Source organism: Notamacropus eugenii, chromosome 5, assembly GCF_028372415.1.
Source record: "Notamacropus eugenii isolate mMacEug1 chromosome 5, mMacEug1.pri_v2, whole genome shotgun sequence".
Lineage (NCBI taxonomy): Eukaryota > Metazoa > Chordata > Mammalia > Diprotodontia > Macropodidae > Notamacropus > Notamacropus eugenii.
The window spans coordinates 77039835-77064706 of NC_092876.1; the positions used below are offsets into that span (position 1 = coordinate 77039835).

The following is a 24872-nucleotide window of genomic DNA, read 5'->3' on the forward strand; positions in this document are numbered from 1 at the left end:
TTTACAAGGAATGAACTTTTTATTTTGTCTTAGTATGTCTTACACAAAGTATTTGCTTAAGAAGTGGACAGACAAGGGAAGGCTCAAACTTTTATGTAAACACCAAAGTGAATCTATGTGGACAGTGAAGTGCTCTATCTGCTGTGTGGGACCTCCAATGCCCCTCCAGGGCAGACAGACACACCAGGTCCTAGATTAGTAACAAAGACATTATCACCCACTGGTGACACTTGATAAGGAATGAAGGTAAACAACACAACAGCTTGTATTTAAAGCTGAGAATGGTAAAAAACCTACTGGCAACTTTCCATCAATCTGCATTTCTAGTCTGTTTTATACAGTCAAGGTTCCAAGGCAATCCTTCCACAAGACAGCAGGGAAGCTGTAGGAATGCTCCAGGCAGAAGCCCTAGGTGGTACCTACTATATAAGGGAAAAAAGGAAAAATTCCTTAAGAAGGGGGATGCAACCAGGGTCCAAAGATATTGATCAAGCATTATTCTAGAGTTAGTCACAGGATGTAGGTGCAGGAAGTCTGCAAATACTGGCAAGCAAAATGAAATTGTTTAATGACTTGAAGGTACAGAATGGGGGAGAGGGAGTGCATACATTCACTCTATCTTGTCCTTTCCATAGAACTTCTGCCTTACTTTACTCGATTCAAATGCCCTGGGTTTACTCACTTACAAAATACTGATAGGTATTCTGAGTTCAAAAATTAAAAACTGATCCAGTTTGTTAGCTGCAGAGTAACTAAAGCTAATATACCCTTCCTTGTGGACTGGTATTGCCTCCTTTAAAATGATCTAAGAAGGTCTTTTCTAGACAGAAGTGGATCTCTACTCTGCAGGATAAGAGGTCACCTCTGCTTTAGGCTGAGTGTTTTGGCCAGATACAGGCTCTTCAGAGACAGCTGGCTTTGATCTAAAATGAATTCTTAAAAATACACAATAACACGCCATCTTGCTATGGCTAAAGAAAATAAAAAGGACCTCATACAAAATAGATGAAAAGTCTATGAACAAGCACTTTCAAAAGGTGACAAGGTCTTTAAAAAAAAGTTTCATTAAAATAAAATTATTCAAAAATCTACAAAACAAAGAGAAAGGAACAAAAATTGCTCTGAGTACTGATAGGGTGGGTGCCTTAGGACAGGCAGCTCCTTCACAGGTGGGGGGATGAGACAAATGGCGTGTGTTTGTGCTGGAACTGATCAGCAAGGCCTTGAAACCGACGATGGCTTCTCAGGTTCCTGTCCACCCACTGGGTCAGGCTGTACCTCTGTAGGGGCTTCTGTCTGAATCGGGGGTAGTTTCTGCCAGGAAGAGAAAGCAGAAAAGACAAATGCTGAAAGTGCTGTGTGTTGGTACAGAGGTCTGCATGCAGAGAAGGCCAGCAGTCATTCTAGTGACCTCATTAGTTCAGGAAAATCTCTGAAAACGACATTTTAATCGTTGCAATTAGACACTTCCCTCTCCAACACCATTTTTTACCATTGTTTTTCATACTTGTGTAGTAAACACAATAGCTCTTTTCTCTCCCCTCAGAATCATTTTAATTAGCACCTAGGCATTATGGTGATAGGTGCTACAGAAACATACAGATGCTCTTACTTGGAAAACCAATACACAGGCAAAGAAACCACAGGGACATTTATAGCAGTTATCTATTTCATTCCTCACATCAGCCCTATACCCTACACCAAAAGGACCTCGCTGTCTTGACACAGCTAAAGATTGCTTAGGACATAACAGTTAAAATTAGAATTTCCCAGAGAAAGCCAGTCACCATGCGAGCGTTACAATGCAGGTTTAAGGACTGGCCGATGGAAGCAAAGAGGCTGCGTATTGCCCTTCTGTGACAAAAGAAAGAGTAGAAAGGATATTTCTGACTTAAGAGGCAGAAGACCTAGATCCAGGGGCCTAATCAGCCATCCACTAGCCATGTGATTTTAGCCAAGTCATTTAAGCTAAACCTTATCTTAACAATGATAGCACTTGAATTAGGGATGGTATATGGAAAGAGTTTTGGAAAACCTAAAAATGCAATATAAGTGAGCTATTACATGTAACACCAAGAAAAAAATACCGGACTTGGAATCAAGAGACCTGGGTTCAAACTACTATTCTAACAAATCAAGTTCTAACTTGCTAATGTGTGACAACAGGCAAGTAGTTTATCTGACTTTCTGTGTCTTCATCTATAAATTGTAGTAATAATCCATACTTATACCACTACTTCTTACAGCAATTATTATCTAAAAGTAAAACTCTAACCTTACTATAACATCCTTTAAGACAAATAGCATCTAAAATCTTTACCCTGGGCTTATAGTATTTTTAAAGCTGAAAGTGACTTTAGAGATCCAGTCCAAACATTCTCCCTTTATGTATGAGGGAGCTAAGACCTAAAGACATGAGTCTAGCAAGTAGCACAGCATGCATTCAAACCCAGATCTCTCATTCCAAATCAATGAGATTGCTACTACAGCCTCTTCCTCACTGTTCAACATCCAATTAATTCTTCCTCCTCAAATTTCTCCTGTTTGTTCCTTTTCCCTACCACCACAACCACCAGAATCTAAGTTCTCCTTCTCTGATCCATTTTACATACACATCAACACCAGATTCACAATGACATTCAGCTCATCAAAGAGAAACCTACCAACCCAGCTGAAGAAACTGCCTTGGAGCATTTTTTCATATTTCTAAAAGTTCTGGAACAGGAGATGTCAAGCACAATTATGAATCAGGAAATGGCTTAGGTTAAGTTCTTTAAAATTAAGTTTCATTCAAAATAATAAAACTCAGCAATAAAGATATTAGAGGAGTGTCTACATTCATGCTCCAAAAGCCCAGAAATCATCAGCATAAAGTAGGATGGGGATGTACGTGTACAACTGAATGAGGAACAAGAAGCGATCAGAATTGGTTAACTGAATGGATACAATCAAGTCTGCTGAATTAATGAATGAGGAAAAAGCAAAATACGAATGACCACAGTCTGACTCGGCCCACTCTAAGACAGGAAGCTGAATCAGGGGATTGCCATAACTTGTCAATTCTAAATGTTTATTCCATCAAGCATACCCGAGTAACTTGGAAACTTTTCAAGGTCCTTTTCTCCATCCTTTATGTTACTCATAGGGAACCTTTTCATGTCAGACAAAGCTCAGTATCATCAAAAAAACAGGGAAGAGAGATCAAGAGATCCACGCTCCTGTCCCAGCTTTATCATTAACTGATTGCGTCACCCAGCACACAGCCTCTCAGTCAGCTTAGATCTCAACAGACTGGAGCATTAGGCCTCATCTAGCAAAATGCAATTATTACCTTTTGGGGGACTGGATCTGCGAGCCCAAAAGGTGTAAGGACCTTCTGATGGAGAAGCCAACTCAACTACTGCAATTAGTCTGAAAAAGCTGCTTAAGGCCTTGAGATTGAAGGGATTTGTCTAGGGTCACAAAGCCAGGATATGGTAGGATTTTTTACAGTGTTACCCAGGGACCAAATCACTCACATTTGACTTGTGGTGCTGTTTTAATTTTTTAAATTATTTTCTGATGGATGTGAGGTGGTATCTTGGAGTTGTTTAAATTGGCATTTCTCCATTCAATAGTGATTTAGAGCATATGACTATTGAGAGCTTAGATTTCTTCTAAAAAAAATGCCTGTTCATATCCTTTGATCATTTGTCAGTTGGGAATGGCTCTTATTTTTAGAAATTTGGCTCAGTTCCTTATACATACATATATATATATATATATATATATATGAGAAATGACACCTTTATTAGAGAAATCTGCTATAAAAACTTCCTTCCAGCCCAATTTCCTAATTTTGCCTGGACTGGTTTTGCTTGTGTAAAATCTTTACAATTTAATGTAACCATTATCCATCTTATTTCTGATGACCCTCTCTATCTTGGGTTGGTCTTCCCTTATCCATAGATCTGACAGTTAATTTTTTCCATGCTCCCCTAATTTGCTTCTGTCATTCCCTTATATCTAAATCACATATCCATTTTGAGCTTATCTTGATATAAGATAAGAGATGTCCCAGATACACTGTCCCAGTCATAGGCAGGTACCAAAATGACTGAATCTGACAGAGACTGTTCTTTGATCACCACACTATACTCCTGTCTCCTCTATCTTTCAATACTTTGCAACAAATTAATAATGCTAAAAAGACATACTATTCTCTGCCTGCAGCTAAATTCCACTCTTCTCTTCCTTCAAATCACTTACTTACCTCATGGTGAGGTCTGATGGGTGCTGCCACCGCTGGTTCTGCATCTGATATTCCACATTAGCAACTTGGTCCATCAAGGCATATAACTCACCCAAGGTACCTACGGTGCACAAAAGTCAATATCTGAGGGTACATATTTGGTACATCATCTGGGTTGGTATTCAGGAGGTACGGATGTGGTACTGTATCCAAGGACAAGCAACTCACAAGATTATCTAAGGTTTACACAAATGCAGACAACCAAGAAAAATCATAAGCCAAGAGAAAGTTCTTAGTGACAGTTTAGTAGTGACTTCTCAGAATTATGAAACTTTCATAATATACATCAGAAAGAATCAGTCAAAAGGTAAGCTGAATATGAGTTCACAGCATGAAGAGGTCATCAACAAAGTCAATCCTACCTTGGGTTTCATTAAGAGGACTAAAGAGGTGACAGTTCTGCTGTCCTCTAAGCCAGGACACTGCTGGAATATTGTACTCAGGTCTAGGTGCCACATTTCTGGAAGGCCACTCATGACTGGAGGGCCTCCAGAAGAAGATAACCAGGATGGCGAAGTTTGTAAGGGCTGGTTAAGAGAATGAAGAATGTCACACAATGGCTACCCAGTTGTATTTAAAGTATTGCCACCTGGGAGAGAGAGTGTACTTATTCTGTGTAGCCTAGGAGCAGAGCGGAGGCTAAAAAGACCAACGAAGACCTAATGTAAGGGGAAACTTCCCAAAAAGAGCTACCCAAAGTCTGCCTTGGACATTTGCACACACTCCCTCCCTGGAGCTCTCTGAGAACAAGGGGGATGATTTGTTGTGAATGTTGCAGGGAGGCCTTTTATTCAAGTACATGTTGGACTGGATGGACTCTGAGGTCCCTTCCAACTCAGATTCTGTAATGAATATGTTCTCAAGCATGTGGTTACAAATTGTGCCTTTCCAATTGTGCAGAAATAGCCCTTTCAGAAAAATATCAACTCTTCCAAGGTTTCACATTGCAGTGATCCTGCCAAAACTTCACCAAGGGAGGTTTGGCAAAGTACACGCATCCTGGTGTCCAGGTCTCAAAATGGAACCACTGACAGCTCCAAGACTGTCTCTGCAGTGCATGTCCCTTAGCCCACTCATCTCTCACCACCTGGTACTCCAGCCTTATTACCTCAGCAGCAGAGACTAAGGATGCACTGAAAACCTCTCATGATGAAGTTTATTCGTTTCAAAAGAGAGAAGGAAGAAAGAACAGCAGACTTAACACAGTGGATTCTAATATACCTGAACCATCTAGCAGCTAGAGGTGATCATTCACCATATTCTACCTAAGGTGGGACTCCCTGAAACCTTTCCTTCTTATAAAATGAGACAGAAATTTGGTAATTAGAGTCTATGCAACCAGACTGATGAGTTTACAGTCACACAGGATAATCCATAAATCAAAGAATTTGTCTTCTATCTAGTATAATTATATTCAACCGTTATCTACCTGAAAGTTCTACAAAGGTCCAGGCCTTTGCTGGAGACAGATAACCCTCAAATAATAGGAGAAGCAGACACAATTTGTGATGGAGTTCTTTTTTAATTGCTTATACAAAATCAAGTGTTGACTGTGTCAAAAATTGAATTTATTCATTCCCTACAATAATGCCTTTCTATTCTACCCATTATCATCAAGTAGCAGAACAAGCTCACGGGACTTCTCTGACTTTTCTACCAGACCCTAGGAAGCCCCTGGAATTATTGGGATACCCTCATCATCCTGTGAAGATCTCATCAGTTCTGACACTCTACTTCACTGCTACCTTCTGCCTCTCTGACTGGAGGACAGGCCCATGAATTCTAAACTTTCATTTAAGGAGTGAGCTCAGGTAGATAATTTCTCTCCTGACTGCACCATTTTGTAATTTCTCCACCAGGCCATAACTCTGGAACTTTCTCCTCCCCTCCTCCTCTTAGCTTCCTTTTATGTACTGTCTTTAGATTGTAAGTTCACTGAGGGCAGGGACTATCTTTCTTCATAACTGTATACTCAGCACTTAGTGTCCTACCTCGCATGCAGCTGGAATGTAAAAAAACTTTTACTAACTGACTGATTCACAGAATCTGAGAGTTTGAGAGCCCTTGAGCAGCCATCTAGTCGAATCCACAAATGAAAGGAATCCCCACTATGACATCCAGCAAATGGTCATCTAGCATCTGTCTGAAGATTTCTTATGAGGAAGAACCCACCATCCACTTCCTGAGGCAGTTCATTCCATGAGATGTCCTATATAAACACTCTACCCCTCCCCCTCCCCTCCTCTACCTTTGCTCTTCAGTGTTCAGAGAATAAACTCTAGAAAATAATGCCATCTAGTATCATCACAGGACATCACAGGACCCTGGAAGATGGCAGTGGTACTCTTTCAGTCCAATGGCTAACAAATTCACACTTCCTATTCACCTAATTCCAGTTAGCCCTTTCTCCCTTCTGAATATTGATCTAATCCAATAATACTTTATTAAGGTCTACTGTGTCAGAGGTACAATGCTAGGCAGTGGAGATAGAAATAAAGCAAAACAAACCAAAAAACACTCTATCTCCTCTGGGGAGCTGACATTTTTCTGTAGAAAGGACAAAACATGTAAAAGCTAAATGCATGCAGGATAATTTCAGGAAGAAAGCAACAACTAGGGGAATCAGGAAAAGTTTGATACATGAACTGATACTGGAAGTCAGGGAGTGAAGAGTCTATATATATCACCCTAGATTCAATCAGTTATCACGTTCTGAGTCTGCCTCCACTAATTGCTTCCAACCACTGCTTTCTCTTTGCTCATATGGCTACTGCCCTTGTTCACCTGGACTATTATAGTGGCCTCCTAACTGGTCTCCCCAGTTCCAGACTCTCCCCTCTCCAATCCTTCTCCACAAAGCTGTCAAAGTAATCTTACTAAGGAACACGTCCAACTGTGTAACCTCACTGCTCAGAAGGCTTCGGTGGTTTACAGAATCACAGAGATTCCCCACTGGCTTCAATATAAATGTCCGTGCTTTCAGACAGTATGGACTGTCTTTTCAGGTCCTCCACAATTTGACTACCCAACACCTTCTAATCTGATTTCATACCATAACCCATTCACAGACTCCGTATCCCAGTCCAACTAGACTACCAATTCTGTTCTCTAAATTCAACACCTCAATCTCCTGCCTCCACACCTTTATACAAGATTCCAAGCCAGAATGGCATGCCTCCTTTATCTCCACCTTTCAGAATCCTTGTGCTCAGAAGTCATCACCTCCAAGAATTCAACTGAATTCAACAAAGTTCAGCAAGTGCTTCCTATATGACCAGCCTGGGGTAGTACAAAGGTAAAAACCAGCAAAACTAGCCCCTACCCTTTTAGGGCAACAATTCCTACTTAAATTCTCCTGGGAGGATACAGCCTATATACAAATGACACAAAGTAATTTCAATGCTTGGGGACTGAAGCTTTAGCAGATTCCTCTCCCACTCCTACCCCAAGTGGTTGATCTTCTTTCCTTCCTCATTTTACCTTGTATTATTCTGTATATCCATCAGTCCCAGGAGAATGTAAGCACCTTGAGGGAAAAGACATTATTGTCTTGATAACCCCAGTGCCTTATACAAAGAAGGCACTTAAATAAATGCTTTTTGTAGCTGCTGAATTTAGCAAGGAGAAAGGGAAAGCTATGAGCCAATTCTTTCAAGCATTTGAAGAAATATCATTCAGTAGAGGAATTAGGTTTGTTCTGCTTGGCCCCAGGGGCCACAACTGGGACCACTGGTGGAACCTAAGAAAAGAGAAGATTCAGACTTACTGTAAGGACATCCTTCCTAACACTTAGAGCTGTGACTGGAATGAGTTCCCTCAGGAGGCAGGGATGTTCCCACTCACTTGAGGTTTGCAAGCCAAGGCTGGATAATCACTTGCCATGGATTTGTAAAGAGATCCTTCTTCAGGTACAGTAGGACTAGATGGCCTCTGAGGACTTCTTTTGCCCTGAAACACTGTAATTTTACACAGATTTGATTTATTATAATTGGAACTTTCACATTTGGATTGAGAATGACCAAGTAACTTCTGGATACTCAATAAGCTACCTCAAAAACAATTCAAACATGTACTAAACACCTACATGTCAATTCCTGTGGCGGACTACAAAGAAACAAAGGTAAAATTAGACATCGTCCCTGCCCTCAAAGACTTTAATTCTAATATAGAAGAGACATTGATGAAAAATTATAATAAAAATCTGAGTAAGAAAAGTGCAAAGGAGAGGTCAAAATGCCACAGGAGATGCAGAGTGAGTGGTGCCTTACAACTAGGAGCTTTGGAAAGGCTTCATGGATGAGCTCATAACAAGCCCTGTTCTGAAAATTAAAGCAGGCAGAGATTGTGCAGGGTAAGGGAAAACAGTCCATGCCAAGTACAGGGAACACTGTAAGCAAAGGACAGGATGAGATCAGTGTGAGGAATGATTAAAACTTTTATTTCCACAGAAATTATGCAATACATGACTTTTGAAATCCAGGGGATCCATACATACCCAAAAGTCTTTTGACTTGCAGCAAATGCAGGAAAATAAATTGATTGTAGAAGAATTAGCAGAAAAAGAGGGAAAACCGAGAGATATAACAGAGAAATTTGTTTCCATAAATTCAGAGTAACAATCAGCAGATAGGGAGACGCAATGAAGGAGTTGTGTCTCACACAGAAGATAATGAGCAAAGCCAGGTTTCAGCTGGTTTTTGCCTTGATTTGAGGTCAGAAGTCAGCTAAGTAAGTCTTGCTTGGAAAGCTCATGTGTAATAAGCTTATGAATATTAACTTCTCCTACTTTGGTAGGGCTAAAGGTTCATTCTGGATGGTTATACAATATACAAAGCAGGAGGGGGAAACATGAGGGGAAGTACGTAGTAGGCATATCAGAAAGCTGAACACCCTGCATCACTCAGCCAATGGGGAGACAGGAGAGGGACTTTGCGGGTCAGCACAGGTTTTGAAGGCTTACTTTTGTTTCTGGAGGGCGTGTCTATCCAAGGAGACACCTGCTGCAGCAGTCGCCTTAATAAGCATTTCTTTTAATCTTTCCCCCTCCAGAGCCTGAAGGAGTGATTTCTCACAATCAGGAATACAACAATTCTATTTCTCTTCAATAAGTGCAGTAATGTGAGATCAGGCTTGAAAAGCAGGTTGGGGACAGCCCTGGATGCCAGGATACAGAGTTTCTGGGCTTCTCTTGGTAGCCATTGGACAGGTACTCATGGCTAAGTAGGGGAGTAAAGTGGTCATAACTGTGCTTTAGGAAAGCTATTTATTGGTGGTGTGAAGGATGAGCTAGACTGGAGAGGTGAAAACTGAAAGATTAATTAGAAAGCTACCATAATAATCCAGGCAAGAGGTGTGGATAGTCTGAACTGGGGTAGCAGCAGTGGTAATGGAAGCAGTGATGATTCCTGAGGGATTTTAAGTAAGAATTATTTGTCAACTGATCATATGGGGAAAGGGTAAGAAAAAAGGGGGGGAGGAGCAAAGGATGACTCAGATTTGGAACTTGAATGACTCCATATATGACAGTAATATTCATCAACAGGAAGTTAAGAGAAAGTTGGCTTCTTTTTGTGGGGACAGAAAAAGGGATGACATCAACATGTTGAGTTTGAGGTGCCAGCAGAACCAAGAGGCAGCAGTGTCCAGCAGGAAGTTGAAGATATAGTGCTGAAGTTTAGGGAAGAAACTGAAGCTGGGTACGGTGATCTTTAAATCAATCAAATAGAATAAACGCTTGAAGGCATGAAATTAGTTCAGATTGCCAAAAGAGACTACAGAAATTGAAAAAAGCCAAGAAGAGTTTTTCGGGGGAGGCTCACATTCAGGATGTGGGAAGAGACTTTGAAAGAGACAGATGGAATGGTCAGAAGGATAGGAAAATTAGAAGAGTGCAGTGTCACAAGAGCAAGAGCATCAACTAGGACCAAACTGAGGAAGGGCACTATATTAAGGTATACATAATAATTATTATATATAAAATATAATTATACATCATATATATTATCTATAATAAATATTATATAATAAGAATAAGAATAATTTTTTTAACTTTAGAGAGAATAATTCTGGTAGTAGTGGGAAGTAAAGCCACTTTTTTGCAAGGGACTTTAGATTTAGTTGGAAGAGAGGCAATTACTCATTTCAGATGTTACATAATGAATGATAGGCAAGGTACCAATAGCTGCCTTCAATGGAAGGTTCTGCTTAACTATTGATCAGAACTAGAATCAGGTTAAGATTAAATGGGCCATTAGATAGGAATTTTTTTGACCTTTAGCCAAAGATGTCAAAAAGTTAAGGTTTCAGCCCCAGAGAGACCACTGCGAGGCACATAACCCAAGACAGTAAAGGAGAGAAAAATCTTCTATGTACCAAAAATATTCTCAGTAGCACTTCTTGTGGTAGTAAAGAGTTGGAAATAAAGTTCGTACCCATTGATTGGGAAGTAGCTAAACAACTGTACTACATGAATGTAACAGAGTATTATATACTATGCTGTAAGATGTTATGAATATGAAAAATTCAAAGAAACGAGGGAAAACATATAAGCAGAAAATGGGTAAAGTGAAGTAAAACTACAATGACCACAACAAATAAAACTGAAGGCTGTGTAAATGTTAAGTTTAAGTTAGAAATTAGTAGAAATTTATACCATGGATTAAACTTTAAAAAAAAAAATCCTTTCAAACTAAGTTTTACTACAGAGCTGCTATATCTTATACAATAAAATCAGTTATTCCTCCCTAAAAAAAAAAAAAAAAAAGAATTTAGTAGAAATAAGGACTTCTTTTTCTCATCGATGTTTACTGACTCTCTGAAATCTGTACATGAAGCTGTTAGGAATTTGTGGACCTTGGGTTAAGAATCTTGCCCTTAGCAACTTCTCCTTAACTATTTCTGTTTAAATCACTATCTTTCCTCTTCCCCAACTTTGTAGTTGAGGAGTTACTCTTGATTCTTTACTTTCCATCATTCTGCATACTCCCTGTAAGGCTGAATTGGAAGTTAATCTCTCAATGGAACAGCCAGGGATCTGTCCTTGACCCTGTGTTGTTTAACATTTTTAATAATATCTCCGATAAGTGTACAGATGGCAAGCTTATCAGATATGCAGATGAAACAAAGTTGGGAGGGATTGCTAACATAATGGATAACAAACTAAGCATCCAAAAAAGATCTTTTCAGGTTAGAAGTATGGACATAATAAGATGAAATTTCATACAAATAAATGTAAAATCTTATACTTGGGCTCAAAAAAAAAATTTTCAACTTCTATGAACTGAAGCAGAGGAAAATAAGCAGAACCAGAACAATCTAGACAGTGATCACAAAAAATAAGAAAAACAACTCTGTAAACAGAGATACCATCAGAACTCTAATCTAAGCCATGGCAGGGACTGCCTTCAGGGCACTGACAGTGCAAGTACAGCATGCCACCCTCTTCTCAGGAGACAGGTGGTAGACTACAGCTGCAAAATGAGGTAGACACTATTGGGTATGGTCTAAGTGATGGCCTGGCTTAGATGTATTTCCTCAGAAAGAAAGGGGATTGAAGAAGGATCACTGGGAAGCAACAGTGACATAAAAAAGAAAAAGCACTAATAAAAACACTCATTTAAAAAAAAATCAACCTCACTAGTACAACATGGAATAGATGTGGCTTGACAAGTTTGTGTGGGAAAAAAAATGAGGGGTTTTAGTAGAGTGCCAACCCAGGATTGTGGCAGAACCAACAAAACAGTAACTATTGCAAGGAATTCCTAATACACGGCCTCTAATCCTATGACACTTTCCAAAATGTACATAAAAGGATCTGCCTATTATCAAAGAATTTTAAAACTTCAAATGCCATCTTAGCAAGCAAACTAATATTTTTTGCTAGAAACAAATCAAGTGAGAAGTAAAGGCTCTATTATTCTACACCAATGAATAAAGTTTAAGGCCAGACCCTCGGCAATAGAAAAGCTTGTCAGAGAGAAAAACTCCTTAGGATACTTTGCTTTTCTGCTTACCTAGGAATTTATTTATAATTTCATTCTTTTGCCCTACACCCTTAAACTCCTGGGAAGACATGTTCCTAAAATTGTGATAAAGCTAAGTTCAATCTAAGTCAACGTCTTTTATGGAACCTTAGTTTTGCATCTTAACAGGAGATAAGAAGAGTCTTCTGATCTTGAGCTTACTACCCTAAAACCACTGAGAATTAGAAAACTGAAATATCTCTAGTATGTGGCAGAGATGGGACCTCAGTAGCCTGGAAGTGCTAACACCTGAAGAAGAGGATAACATGAGTGCTGGTACCTTCTCCACAATCTCACTAGCTAATTTGAAACTGTAGGCTTCTATACTACCCAGAAAGCTGAAATCTACACGATCACAGATGATGAACATGTGCTATAAAAGCCAATTTGTTTTCTCATTTTCACCCAGGATATCCTTGAAACATGTGTAGATCATTGTCATAAAGAATTTTGTTTTTTAGAGGCAATCAGGGTTAAGTGACTTGCCCAGGGTCACAGACAAGAGTCTCAAGCTGGATTTGAACTCAGGTCCTCCTGACTCCAAGGCCAGTGCTCAATCTACTATGCAGCTGTCCCTCTCACAAAGATTTTAAAGAGATAATTAGGCATAGGGGGTTGGTAGTTGCTGATGTCCTCTTGATCAGCTCTTCATAGGAAAATACTATCTGTAATTATCCCCCTCCCATCACTTAATATCTCCCTTTTTTTAGATATTTGGAAAATTTCTCCCTCAATGCTTCTACAATCACACCACCTTCTGCAAGGCAATCTTCTATGTGTATCTGACCTCAGTTCCACTCATCCTGACTTCAGTACCATTTTCAACTCCTCATATCAGGTACAGAAATGCTAAAGGCAGAGGCTCCACAATCATCAATGACAAGACATTTCAATTTTCATCAATTTGTTGTCCTTCCATTTCATTCACAAGTGTTTTCGGAATTCTATCATTTACTTGGGTCTCATGCCAAGCCTTCCACTTATCACACCACTTCACTACTTTGACAGGTTCTATTGCTCATTATCTTCCACTGTTCTCCAGTGTCAAGTTTTACCAGTAAATCTGTATTCTAGACAGGTATTATTCTGGGCTGCCATGACCCTTCCGGCATGAAAACCAAGTGTATGCTGGCTAGGGTCCCTCCTGAACCATCTTGATCTCCTCAGAAAGTTATGCTTTCTGTTAAATTTCTGTAAGAAATGGTGAAAATCTAGGTCAATGTCTTTACTTTTATCCATTTCTCATTTTTCAACCTCGATAGTGAGCTCATTACAGAGCTCAAGTTAGCACTGTCAATACGACATAGTATCTTTCTGATCTTCATGCTTTCTTCTAGGTTGGTGTTGATTTTGATCTTTGGTCCAATTAGTCAATAGTCTGAATGTATACAACTGACTCAAAAACAACTGTCATCAGGAACCAGTTATTTACTCTTCAGATATAATGAACTTAAATTTTTGTGATAGTTGGCACTGGCCATATCCAGTGGCTTCCCAATATCTTCCTGATGTTCAGACATAAGGCTCTCAAGAATCTATAAGCTTTGGTTTATTTCTTAAGCCTGGTCCATATTTCCCAACATATTTTTCTACCATCTTCCCCCCTGCACTTAAGTTTTATGTTGAAGCCACGGAGTATTTAGATCTATATTAATGATATGGAGATCCTTGACACGTTCTTCACAGAATTTCTTTACTTCTTCATCCTCTGCAACAGATAGCACATAAGCTGCAATTACCCTCCCAGCAGTCTTTTTTGTTTATGTTCATCACAGCACTGCAAGGTCAGATGGCCAAGTGTCTTGTTGCCTTTGGGTGAATGATGAAACTGACTCTACCAACTCCAGTGTGTCAGAACAGTATTTACTGTCAAAGGACCTTAAGGTTCAAAGGACCTTAAGGTTCAGCTAAGAAAAAGAATCACAAGTAGAATAACTACTAGGTGAATTATCTGACTATGGCAAATACAGGAATTGTGATCCCTGGTCCAAAGTGATCTCTTCCTCCTCTGATCTTCACAGCACTTATCTGCACTACTAATTTCAGTACCATTTAAAGAACAAAGAAATCTTATATTATTTCACCTTATGAACAAAGATGTCATACATCCCTATGTCCCGTCTCAACTAGACTGTAAGGAATTTCTCTCACACCTCTTTTTATCCACAGCACTTAGCATAAGGTCCTACCCGTGGTAAATTCTCAAATATTTGTTGATGTTGCATAAAAGATGACAATTAAGTCTGTTCATTATGTATATTTTTCTCTTCCCTCAGAAAGTTTGTTTCTCACCCTGCAGGCTAATACATCAAAGGGACCTGTATGCGGCATTAAACATTCAACATTTTGTATTTGTAATTTGAGAGGAAGGAGGAAAAGATCAGAGATTACTTTACAACAAGAACTCGCTGTATTGTTCAGGCTACATTCATAAACCAGAAAGCAGTCCACGGATATATAGTTGCTGGTATAGACTGTAGCTTCTGAGGGATTGGGCAGCTCAACCATCACCCTCCCTCCCTAAACTCTTTCACTGTAATAGCTACAAGGCTGATGGAAAAAGAATGTGGCACACATTCAGACTACCAATGTGTTAATTGATTTCACTTAACTGTACTTTTTCTTCTAGTGGGGGTGGGGGATGGGAATTCTGAGAAAGCAACAAGGTAGAAAAGGAACATGAATAAAACTTAATTTAAAAAGAAAAATACAGTTTCATCTTTATGACAATGTATTTGACCAGCATTTTTTTTTAACATAGGGTCCTTCAGTTTGGCCTCCATGGGCCCTATCTCCCATCACCTTTAGAAATTTCCATTAGACAATACTTAAGAATGAACAGCACTGGGAGGATTGCCTCTTTTGGTCTGAAGCCTGAACCCAGCCCTGTGAGCTTGCAACTTCTTTTAATAAGCAGGAGTGGGAACAGCTCAGCTTAAAGGACCTGGAAAATTATTCACAGCCCTTCACCTAATTACAGACTCTGAAGTAGAAAGGATCTTCAAGGGTATCTAATCCCAACTGTACACAAAAGAGTTCTCCTCTATAACATCCCTGACCAATGCTCCTCTCCCAGCCTTGACTTGACAAGTTCCAGTCATTCAGAGCCCCCTTCTTCTCCAGGCAGCTCTCTCCTCAGGACAGCTATAAATGATAAGAGGTTTGTCCTTGCATCGAGCCAAAGTCTGTCCCTTCCCCACTGCTGTTGGTTCCTCCAAGAGCTTCATTTAACTTTGGTGCCCACAAGGTAGATGGTATTTGCAATGCAGGCAAACCAGAAAAGGAAAATAGGTTCATTAAGTACCACAAAGCCCATGGAACACTATGCTAAACAGCATGTAGTCATCTACTCCTAGGAGGAACTCTATCCACAAAACCATATGACTACAGCACAGTGCTTAGAGGCTTCGGGGAGAAGACCACACAGCCCAGGCTCTAATCTTAGCTCTGACAAGTACTAAGCATCTGATCTTAAGTCAATCCATTTCCTTCTCTAAGCTTGTTTCCTCATCTGTAAAATGTGGTTAGCATCACCTGCCTTGTTTATCTCACAGAGGGGCTGCTGGGATCAAATGAGATAATACAAGCAAAAGTTGCTCTGGAAACTGTAAAGTGTTATACAACTATTACATAATCATTCCTGTTATCATCAACTTTGCTGAATGCTAAGTCTGCTTTGCTTAATAAAGCACAAAAAGGCGATCTCCGCTTATTGGCACTGAAAGCGCTGTTCTCACTCCAATGCTGGCCAACAAAGCTACTTTCAAGACAATCATGAGTGAAGTATTCTTCTTTTATTTCTAGCCTAGGTAAAGATCATAGGTAAAGATGTGGTTAGATGTGCTGACAAACTTCAGCAAAGTAAAATTAATCAGTCCCACTTGTTGGAGCTACACTAAACTAAATAAAAAGAACCCAATACCTTTCCCACCCCATTCCTGTTTACCTTGGTTAGATTCCAGAGGGTTTTTTATGTGAGCAATGACATTCTTAAGATAAATTTGCTTCTTCTCTTCCAGATCAGTTTTTGAAAATGTCTCAATCTTATCCCTTAAAAAAAGCATACCAAGAAAAAAAGGGTTAATGAATTTCATCTTAACATATAGAAGCCAAGCAACTAGTAACTGATTAGTACAATTAATATCCAAAAGCAAAATTCTCTTTAGGATCTTGTGACAGAAGGCAGTATTGATTTTAGCGGCATGATATCATTTCCTGAGGTCAGAATTTAAAATAAAACAGATGTACCTGAATGACTGGATCTCTTTCACCAGGACTAACAAAAGAGAGGAAGAACATTCAAGTTCTAGAAAAGATAGTTTAGAAACCTCAAAGGACTTCATCAAAATGGGATTTAAAACTGGAAAAGAACCCAAATGCCCCAGGAATATGAATGATTGAGCTGTAAGAAAAAGATCTCCTCATGCATATAAAGTGATAGATTATCAAATGACTTTTAAACTAGGTAAGGCAGAACAATGTAATTATTGCTAACCTCTTCTTCCTGAAGAAAAAACAAACTTTCTACCTTTCTCTAAAAAACGTTCAAACTCTCAAAGTAACTGATCTTGCTATGCTGACAGAACCAAATCACAGGCTTCCATCAACAATGAAAAGGTTAACATACAAAGAAACTGCTTTGAGCCTTTATAGTTACTAGTCAAGCTGACAGTTTATCCCAACACCCGTCTTCTGTACTTAAATTAACTGGGCTAATACTGCCATCTCCTGGAAAAGGAGGATATGGACTGGAAAAGGCTCCTACACCTCTAAGGCTTTACAGGTAAAAGGCACCTTAAAGATTTCCCAACCAAATGACTTTAAAGTAGAAGAGGAAATATGGTATGGTAGGAGAAAGGTTGAATTTAGGGTACAGAGAGACCAGGGCTCACATTCAGCCTCTGACACTTACCAGTTGAGTGACTGGCAAAGTCACTTTGATGTTTCTGAGACTCAATTTTGTCATCTATAAAATGAGGATGATAATACCCATGGTTCTTACCTCACAAAGTTGTGAGGATCAAATGAGGTAACATAAGTGTTTTGCAACCTTAAAGCATTCAAATGTCAGCTATTATGATTAGGAGGAAATGGGGGCCTAGAGAAGATAAAGTGATTTGCCCTGTGTCACACCAAGAGCACAGGAAGAATCTGACGCCCAGTCCAGTGTCTTTTCTAGTATTAGGACATCTGCCAAAGCCTCATCCAGTTCTGACAGTCAGAATGGCCTCTGCACATTTCTACCTGAGGAGAGTGAATACTATTTTTTTTTTTTTACAACTCAACCTCCCAACCCAGTTATCACTTCTTTTATATTCTGTTACTATTCAACCCTTCTACTGTGACCAGATTTCTCTTTAAACTCTAAGGGGAAAAAGAAAAAGTAGAAAGGAGGGCAGGACAGAGATGCCAAGAATAGAAGTGGGGGCGGGCTCTAAGCATCACAGACATTGGATTAGACTTTGTTACATTACCTTGCTTTGGCCTGTAGAAGTGGACCGACTTTGCCTAATCTTCTATCACACCCATCCTTCTTCTCAGAATCCGGCTTTCATTAAAATAAAAATCAAGAAAGAAGGAAAAAGTCAAATTAGATTTTAGTAAAAGCAAAATCAAATGATAACAATGATAACAAAAGCATTTTGGTAACATCCTAGATACTGGCAGGGTTAAAGAGGCATTGTTATTAATCTATGTCTATGAGGATTTGTAATTCATTCCCAAATCAGGCCTAATATGGAGAACAAGGTCAAGACCAGCTAAAAGTCCAGAGAAAAGGGAAACACAGGGACCAATTTCCCCATATGCAAAGAAAACCAAGACTGTACTTACTCTGGTCGAATGAACAGCTGGAAACCTAGAAGTATCACCTAATTTGTGTCCACCATTCCTTGAAGACAGTGCCACCTCTGGTCTATGAGGCTGTTCCAAGGTTGGAGAAACCATGAGTACAGACTCCTCACGACGACGAGGATCACCTGCCCTAAGAGTCCCCTGCCGAGGGCCAGCTTTACGAGGCTGGGGCCCTTCCCAGACAGAACAAGTGGAGCTGGTTTCTTTAGTGCAAAGTCTGTCTTTGTTTGGGCCATGACGTTCTTTATTCACATCCTTCTCCAGGAAGGAAGGAGATCCCAAAGAGTCTGAATTACTGGATCCATCTTTGGAAGAAATCTCAGTCTTCTTTGGACCAATCACATCATCACAAACTGTTTTATTAAAGGGTGGGACAACGGTTATTTTCAAGGGATTTTTTTCTGGCACCAAGGGTTTGTTAGGTGATTTGGTCAGAGCAGGTGCACGACTAGCTGGGGTATTTACCTGAGGTAGTTTATACAGGCTAGTGCGCCCAGCCCTGGGTCCCATGCTGCAGAGCATATTTATGTTTTGGGGAGAGGCAAATGAAGCACAACGAGAGCCTCCCAACTTCTCAGTTTCACCACCTGCATCTTTTTGAAATTCTCCCAGACACTGTTCATGCGGTGAGTCATCATCCTTCAAGAGTTCCTGAATCTCTTCTTCTGTGTAACTGAAGTGTCCATCATCCTCTTCTCCCTCTGAGAGGTCCAATAAGGAGTCATCCAGTTCATCTTCATCCTGCTTAAACCTACCCCAGGATGAGACTGGAGTGCTGTCTTTAGGTAGGAGGGAGGTGATTTTAGTCTGCTCAGACCCTGAGCCATCGAAACCACCCGAGGACACTAGAGAGCAGGTCATATCTGGGAAAGCAAGAGGCAGCATTTTAGACAAATATGAGAGTACCATTATGCCAATTCAAACAATGTTTATGCAGAAAGAGGATCTTCTCTGACATGTCTAAAACCCCTTTACCCCAGGGATTTTATCATTAAATAGAACTTTTAGATCATGCACTAAGTTAAGAGCAGAAGAACATAAAGGGCCATCTTCCATACTGTGTGGAACTGCTGAAGCAATCAACAATCTCTTTACTTCTGCCACGAGATCAATTGGAAGTAGGTTTCAGCTCCTGCTGGATGTTCCTTTCAGCAGGTGTCAAAATGACTGACTCCCACCTTCCTGCAGACACAAAGAAAATTAAAGGATCTTCTCATCACTTTCACCTCAGTTAATTATAACAGGCAACAATGCTGTACTTTATTCATTTTGATCTTGATAGAGAACATCAAAAAGTTGGATTTCGGGGTCAAGAAAACAAGAAAGGCCTTTAAAGAAAGAATTATATAACCAAGGCTCTAGACTTTCATTACAATTGCTTTATCTAAAATGTTTTATTGATCTTTAAAAAATTCTTATCGCTGTCCTAATAAACACTTACTCTCCCCAACGGAACCCTTTTTTTCCCAAAGGAGTTAATCAAAACAGTGACCCACTGAATGCATTTCATTGCTCCATAAGGAGCTACGTGCCGCTGGGACAGCAATAGCGGAAAGAATCCTGATGGTGAAGAGATCCTGGTTCAAGTCCTTTGAATGTGCATGCAAATGAAAGCTTTGAAACAGGGGAAGGACAAGCGGAAGAAATATATTAATAAAGTCAATCAGATGTAGCTGCTAGAAAACATCATCATTCGCCCTCTGCCCCAAGTAATTAGGGCACCAGCTTATCTCCCTCCCTGGTACTTTTCCTTTGGCCTCAACTTCGAGAATAGCATGAACTGTTCCTCCCAAAACTCATAAAAACCCAAATGGGAGAAATTATTTAAAATATATTGGTAGACAATTTCATAACAGAGATAATAACCTTTCACTATCACTACAACTCCATTCCTTTACTTTGAGGGGACAGACGAGCACATCTACTATCTTCCTGCTTCAGCTGGAATTACTGAGAAAATGCTGTATCAAGGAGAACAGAGGAGTCTTCCTACAGAAAGCTTTCAAGAGGCCTTATACAACAACGTAAGGGTTCCATTCTGAGTTCTAAAACCCCTTCTTTCCTCTACCCACTTGCAACAGCCTTAGGAAACTACAGAAAAGGAAAATGAGAATAGAATACTTTTTCCTTTACCTGTTTGGGGAATGATTTAAAGCATTTATTAAGGGTTTACTGAGTGTTAGGCATTGGGAACCCAAATACAACAGTGTGAGAACCCCTGACCTTGTACGTCACCGGCGATGATGAGGGAAGGCACCCAGGAGATAAGTGACACTCCTCCTTCCAGTAGCAATAGCAACATTGATTTGATTACCATTTCCAAAGCAAGAGGGGGTAGTGGACAAGTTTTGCCAATGGCAATCACTGGCTTCACAACAGTGCGACATTTCTGCCCTAGTTTGGTATATCTATGACCCCACCTTTCAAGCTACAAAGTCATTAAGACAAGATAGTATAGTGGCAGATTTAGGTCCCTGTCCTAGTGCTATTATTTGTTAGTCATAACTCTAACTCATAACATTTAACTAGAGCCCCAATTTCCAACTCATTTATGAAATTAGAGAACCATCCTCCATACTTCACTGGATACTGTTGGAAGCAAACAAGATAATGAATGTTAAAAACACCTTGTGAGTTGTGATGTATCAGACAAATGCAAGCCATTAAATTCAAGTGGAAGGTCTACAAATAAAGGGGTGAAGCATAAGACAACTGCAAGGCTTTGCTCTCTGCCTTTCTCTGCAGTGTCTAGAGGCAGGGATCCTCTAAAGGTTAACTGCTTTTAAAAGTAAGCAAATAGCCTTCATCTAAAAATGGGGAAGGTCTCCTTTATAAATCTTTCTCAAAAAGGGAAAGGAATCCTACCATTCCCAGAATCCTGCCTTTCCATTTACTCTGCTTCCAGTCACTTCTGTGACCCTATTCTGTCCCTTCACTTGCCACCTGTCCACCCCCATCTTAACACTTCAATTTTCCACCCCCTCTCTCTGTTCCACAGCCTCCCAAATAGAACCTCAGAAACAGGTTCCTTTTCTATTTTTATCCTACTTCAGAAAACCCACTGCTTGAGAGCACAAAGATGGTTTTTATCCAGGGAACCAAAACAATGTAGCACCTGACACTCCAAAACCCCACTTATTTTAAGGGCTATCAGATCGCTGGCAAAAGCTCAGCCATTGAACTGACAGGAGTAGCCAAGAAAAGAGCAGAAACAAAACAGAGGACAACATTCTTCCATACTGCACGACTTCCAGATTGGCCTGGAATGACAGCACAGATCTCTAACGTCTTTGACTTGATAACACACTCTTCGTGTTCAATTTCTGACACACCTCCCATCCTTATCAAAAAGCTTATCCCACAGCATGTACTTGAAATATAAAGCTTTAAATCACGGCATTTTGTCAGTTCTGCTAAACTTTTTTGTTGTTACAAAGCAGGACTCAGTGAGGAGGAAGGCACCAGAGTTAGAGCTACTTATCTCTACTTATCTAATCTCATTTTACAGATGAAATTTCCATGATAAAATGACAGAAAAGCAACAGGAACTATTAAAACTTTTAAAAGAAATTAATGCTTTCAGGACCAATAAGAAAATACACAATTAAGATCATTGCTAAAAAGCAACAAAATTCGGGCAAAATTTGGTAATAATTTGGTAATATTGGTACCAAATTATTAAGGTTAAAGTACACACCTTTCCTTTCTGTAAACAGCAATAAACTACCAAAGCGAAAAGTGATCTACATACCATCCAATATAATCACTATCCGACTTTTGTTCAACTGTTTGGGGGAAATGGGAGGCCAAGAGGCTGTTGTGTCAAAGTAAAAGCAACCAATAAAAATATTTTTTAAAGAAATGAAAGCTTTATGTACTGCAAAGCACTTTACAAATATTAACTCATCTAATGCTTACGATTTTTGTGGAGTAAGCTTTATATAGTTACTACCTGTGCAATGTTGGGCAATTCCTTTAACATAGCTAGGCCTCATTTTCCTCACCTGTAAAATGAAAAAATTGAACTAAGGTCCCTTCTGGCTCTAAATTCCTACGTTCCTAAGCATTGCCTTATTTTATAGAAAAGAAACCTGAGTAATAATGACTTACCCAAGGGCACATCACTAGTCTTAACTTCAGATTATACACTTAAAAGATGGGAAGAGATTGACTTAAAGGTGGCCCCAAGACAAGTCACTGGCCCAGGGCAGCAAGCCTAATAAATGCTAGACCAGATTAAGTTCAGGGCTTCTTCCACTACCTAAAGTCAAGGGAAGGTATCTTCCTGTTCAAAATTCCCACTGTGAACTACATTAAGGGCCATTATTACTCTTCTAAGTACTGAAGGGCATACGAACCTAACCAAGAACAGACCAAGAGGGTATGAACCACTGCTCCCAAAGCAGTCATGGCCCAAAGATGGGTTCCAGCCCACCTTCCTAGGTAGTTTATCATAAAGCTAGAACTAGAAAGTCCCTTAGAGACTAACCCATGGGTGGAGAACCTGCAGCCTTGAGGCCAGATGTGGTTCTCTAGGTCCTCAAGTGTGGCCCTTCAGAAAGCAAACCCCCTTAATAAAAGGATTTGTTCTGTAGAACTTGGACTCAGTCAAAAGATCACACCAAAGAACCTAGAAGGCTGCATGTGGCCTTGAGGCCACAGGTTCACCACCCCTAACTGTCGTCCATACCCATCATTTCATAGATGAGGAAACTAATGTCCAGAAACCCAGGTTAAGTGACTTGTCCAAGATCACACAAGAACTAAATATCAGAGGCAGGATTTGAACCCAAATCCTCTAGACTCCAGAGCCAGTGATCTTTCCACTGTATCCTAACAATGCACATACCCCATGGTTGGAATGGGAGGGAGATAAGGCATCAAAGATCCGTGCACATACCCCACCTAGAGAGATGTGTCAGGGCCATTCCTTTCTGGGGATGGAATGGGGCTTGGGACACCAACACTCACTCAAGTCTGGGAGCAGTAGGGACAGCAGCCTCTCCAAGCCAAGGGGCAGGCAGAGGCAGGGGCCTTGGACACTGGCCTGCAGCTCCAGAAGTGGAGGCAGGCAGGGGCTTCAGGCCCCCACCTCTGGGAGGCTGGAGGAGCCTGAGATATCAGCCCTCCCCATCTCTGGGAGGGAAAGCAGGCAGCCCCCAGCTCTGGAGGGTGGGGGTGGACAGGGGCATCAGCCCCCCCAGCTCTGGAGGGAGGGCGGGCAGGGACATCAACCCTCCCAGCTCTGGAGGGCGGAGGCGGGCAGGGGCATCAGCCCCCCCAGCTCTGGAGGGCGGAGGCGGGCAGGGGCATCAACCCCCCCCCCAGCTCCAGGAGGCAGGAAGGAGCCTGGGATATCAGCCCCCCCAGCTCTGGAGGTGGGGCGGGCAGGGGCATCAGTCCCCCCAGCTCTGAAGGGCAGAGGCGGGCAGGGGCATCAACCCCCCCCAGCTCCAGGAGGCAGAAAGGAGCCTGGGATATCAGCCCCCCCAGCTCTGGAGGTGGGGCGGGCAGGGGCATCAGCCCCCCCAGCTCTGGAGGGGGGGGCGGGCAGGGGCATCAGCCCTCCCAGCTCTGGAGGGCGGAGGCGGGCAGGGGCATCAACCCCCCCCAGCTCCAGGAGGCAGGAAGGAGCCTGGGATATCAGCCCCCCCAGCTCTGGAGGTGGGGCGGGCAAGGGCATCAGCCCCCCCAGCTCTGGAGGGGGGGGCGGGCAGGGGCATCAACCCCCCCCCAGCTCCAGGAGGCAGGAAGGAGCCTGGGATATCAGCCCCCCCAGCTCTGGAGGTGGGGCGGGCAGGGGCATCAGCCCCCCCAGCTCTGGAGGGGGGGGCGGGCAGGGGCATCAGCCCTCCCAGCTCTGGAGGGGGGGGCGGGCAGGGGCATCAGCCCTCCCAGCTCTGGAGGGGGGGGCGGGCAGGGGCATCAGTCCCCCCAGCTCCAGGAGGCAGGAAGGAGCCTGGGGCATCAGACGCTATCTCTGGGGGGGGGGGGGGGAGGGTAAGGAGGGCGGGGGCCTGATGCTCCTCTCCCCATGGGCTCAAAGCGGCCGCCGGCCGCTCCCTGCCCCCCGCCTCCCGGGGCCTGGGCCTCCCGCTCCCGCCCCACCAGGCTCCACAGAGGCCCCCCCTGACCGCGAGGCGCTGCCTCCTACCCCCGGCCCTGGGGGTCTGCGCCCCCTCGCCGCTCTTCACTTCACGAAACCGGGGCGGGCAGGCTGGGTTCACATAGGCCGCGGCGCCATCTTACGCTCGCCCGAGCCCCGGCCTCACCCACCCGCGAGGTAGCCCCCGGGTCAATGCCGGCGAGGGGGTGGGGATGTACGGGCCAAGTGCGGGGAAGACGAGCTGCGGCTGGGGGGAGGGGCCGGCCCCAGCTGATTGGCAGGAAACCGCCCCGCCTCCCAGAGGGACCGTCCGGGCCGTGCGCAGGTGCAGAGGCTGCTTCCCGCCCCACCTTGCCCAAGCACCTCCAGCCTCCGCCTCCTCAATCCCGGTCTTCCCGCCCTACCTCCTCTCTAGGCTGGTGACGAAGGACGAGAAAAGGATTATCGACGTGCTCCGTTTTCGGCTGCTCCAGCCTGCCTCGGGCCAAAGCAGAAGAATGGTCCCAAACCACGCGAGATGTTCCGGGAGCCCGGATGATGCAACCCGGCGAGGGCTCCACGTGACTGTTTCTGGTGCGCGCGGTGCCGGCTCCTGCTTCGG

General features: G+C 42.1%; 1 protein-coding gene across 14 annotated transcripts; it reads right to left on the bottom strand.

The window, feature by feature from the left end:
• On the bottom strand, positions 1-24756 carry S100PBP (S100P binding protein). 14 transcript variants are annotated; one of them, XM_072609807.1, is made up of 9 exons: positions 24676-24756; positions 22118-22169; positions 19224-19347; positions 18145-19028; positions 17787-17860; positions 16259-16362; positions 4654-4818; positions 4253-4352; positions 1-1314 (listed from the first exon to the last, which is right to left on the bottom strand). In XM_072609807.1, exons 4-9 carry the CDS (start codon positions 19024-19026, stop codon positions 1164-1166), a joined length of 1476 nt encoding a protein of 491 aa, XP_072465908.1. In that variant the 5' UTR covers positions 19027-19028; positions 19224-19347; positions 22118-22169; positions 24676-24756; the 3' UTR covers positions 1-1163. The 14 variants fall into 14 exon arrangements, 12 of the variants coding, with proteins under 12 accessions (XP_072465908.1, XP_072465905.1, XP_072465910.1 ...); XM_072609804.1 differs by lacking the exon at positions 24676-24756 and adding an exon at positions 24320-24618; XM_072609809.1 differs by lacking the exon at positions 22118-22169 and having other exon boundaries at positions 24676-24755.
• Positions 24757-24872: the final 116 nt, after the last annotated feature.

Bases quoted from the DNA above. Each gene is read 5' to 3' on its own strand.
- S100PBP (XM_072609807.1), bottom strand. From the start codon at position 19,026: ATGACCTGCTCTCTAGTGTCCTCGGGTGGTTTCGATGGCTCAGGGTCT. The intron at 17,861-18,144 runs GTAAGTACAGTC...TTTTAATGAAAG, and splicing joins CAGCTGTTCATTCGACCAGA to CCGGATTCTGAGAAGAAGGA. The intron at 4,353-4,653 runs GTAGGATTGACT...TGTGCACCGTAG, and splicing joins TCCTCTTAATGAAACCCAAG to GTACCTTGGGTGAGTTATAT.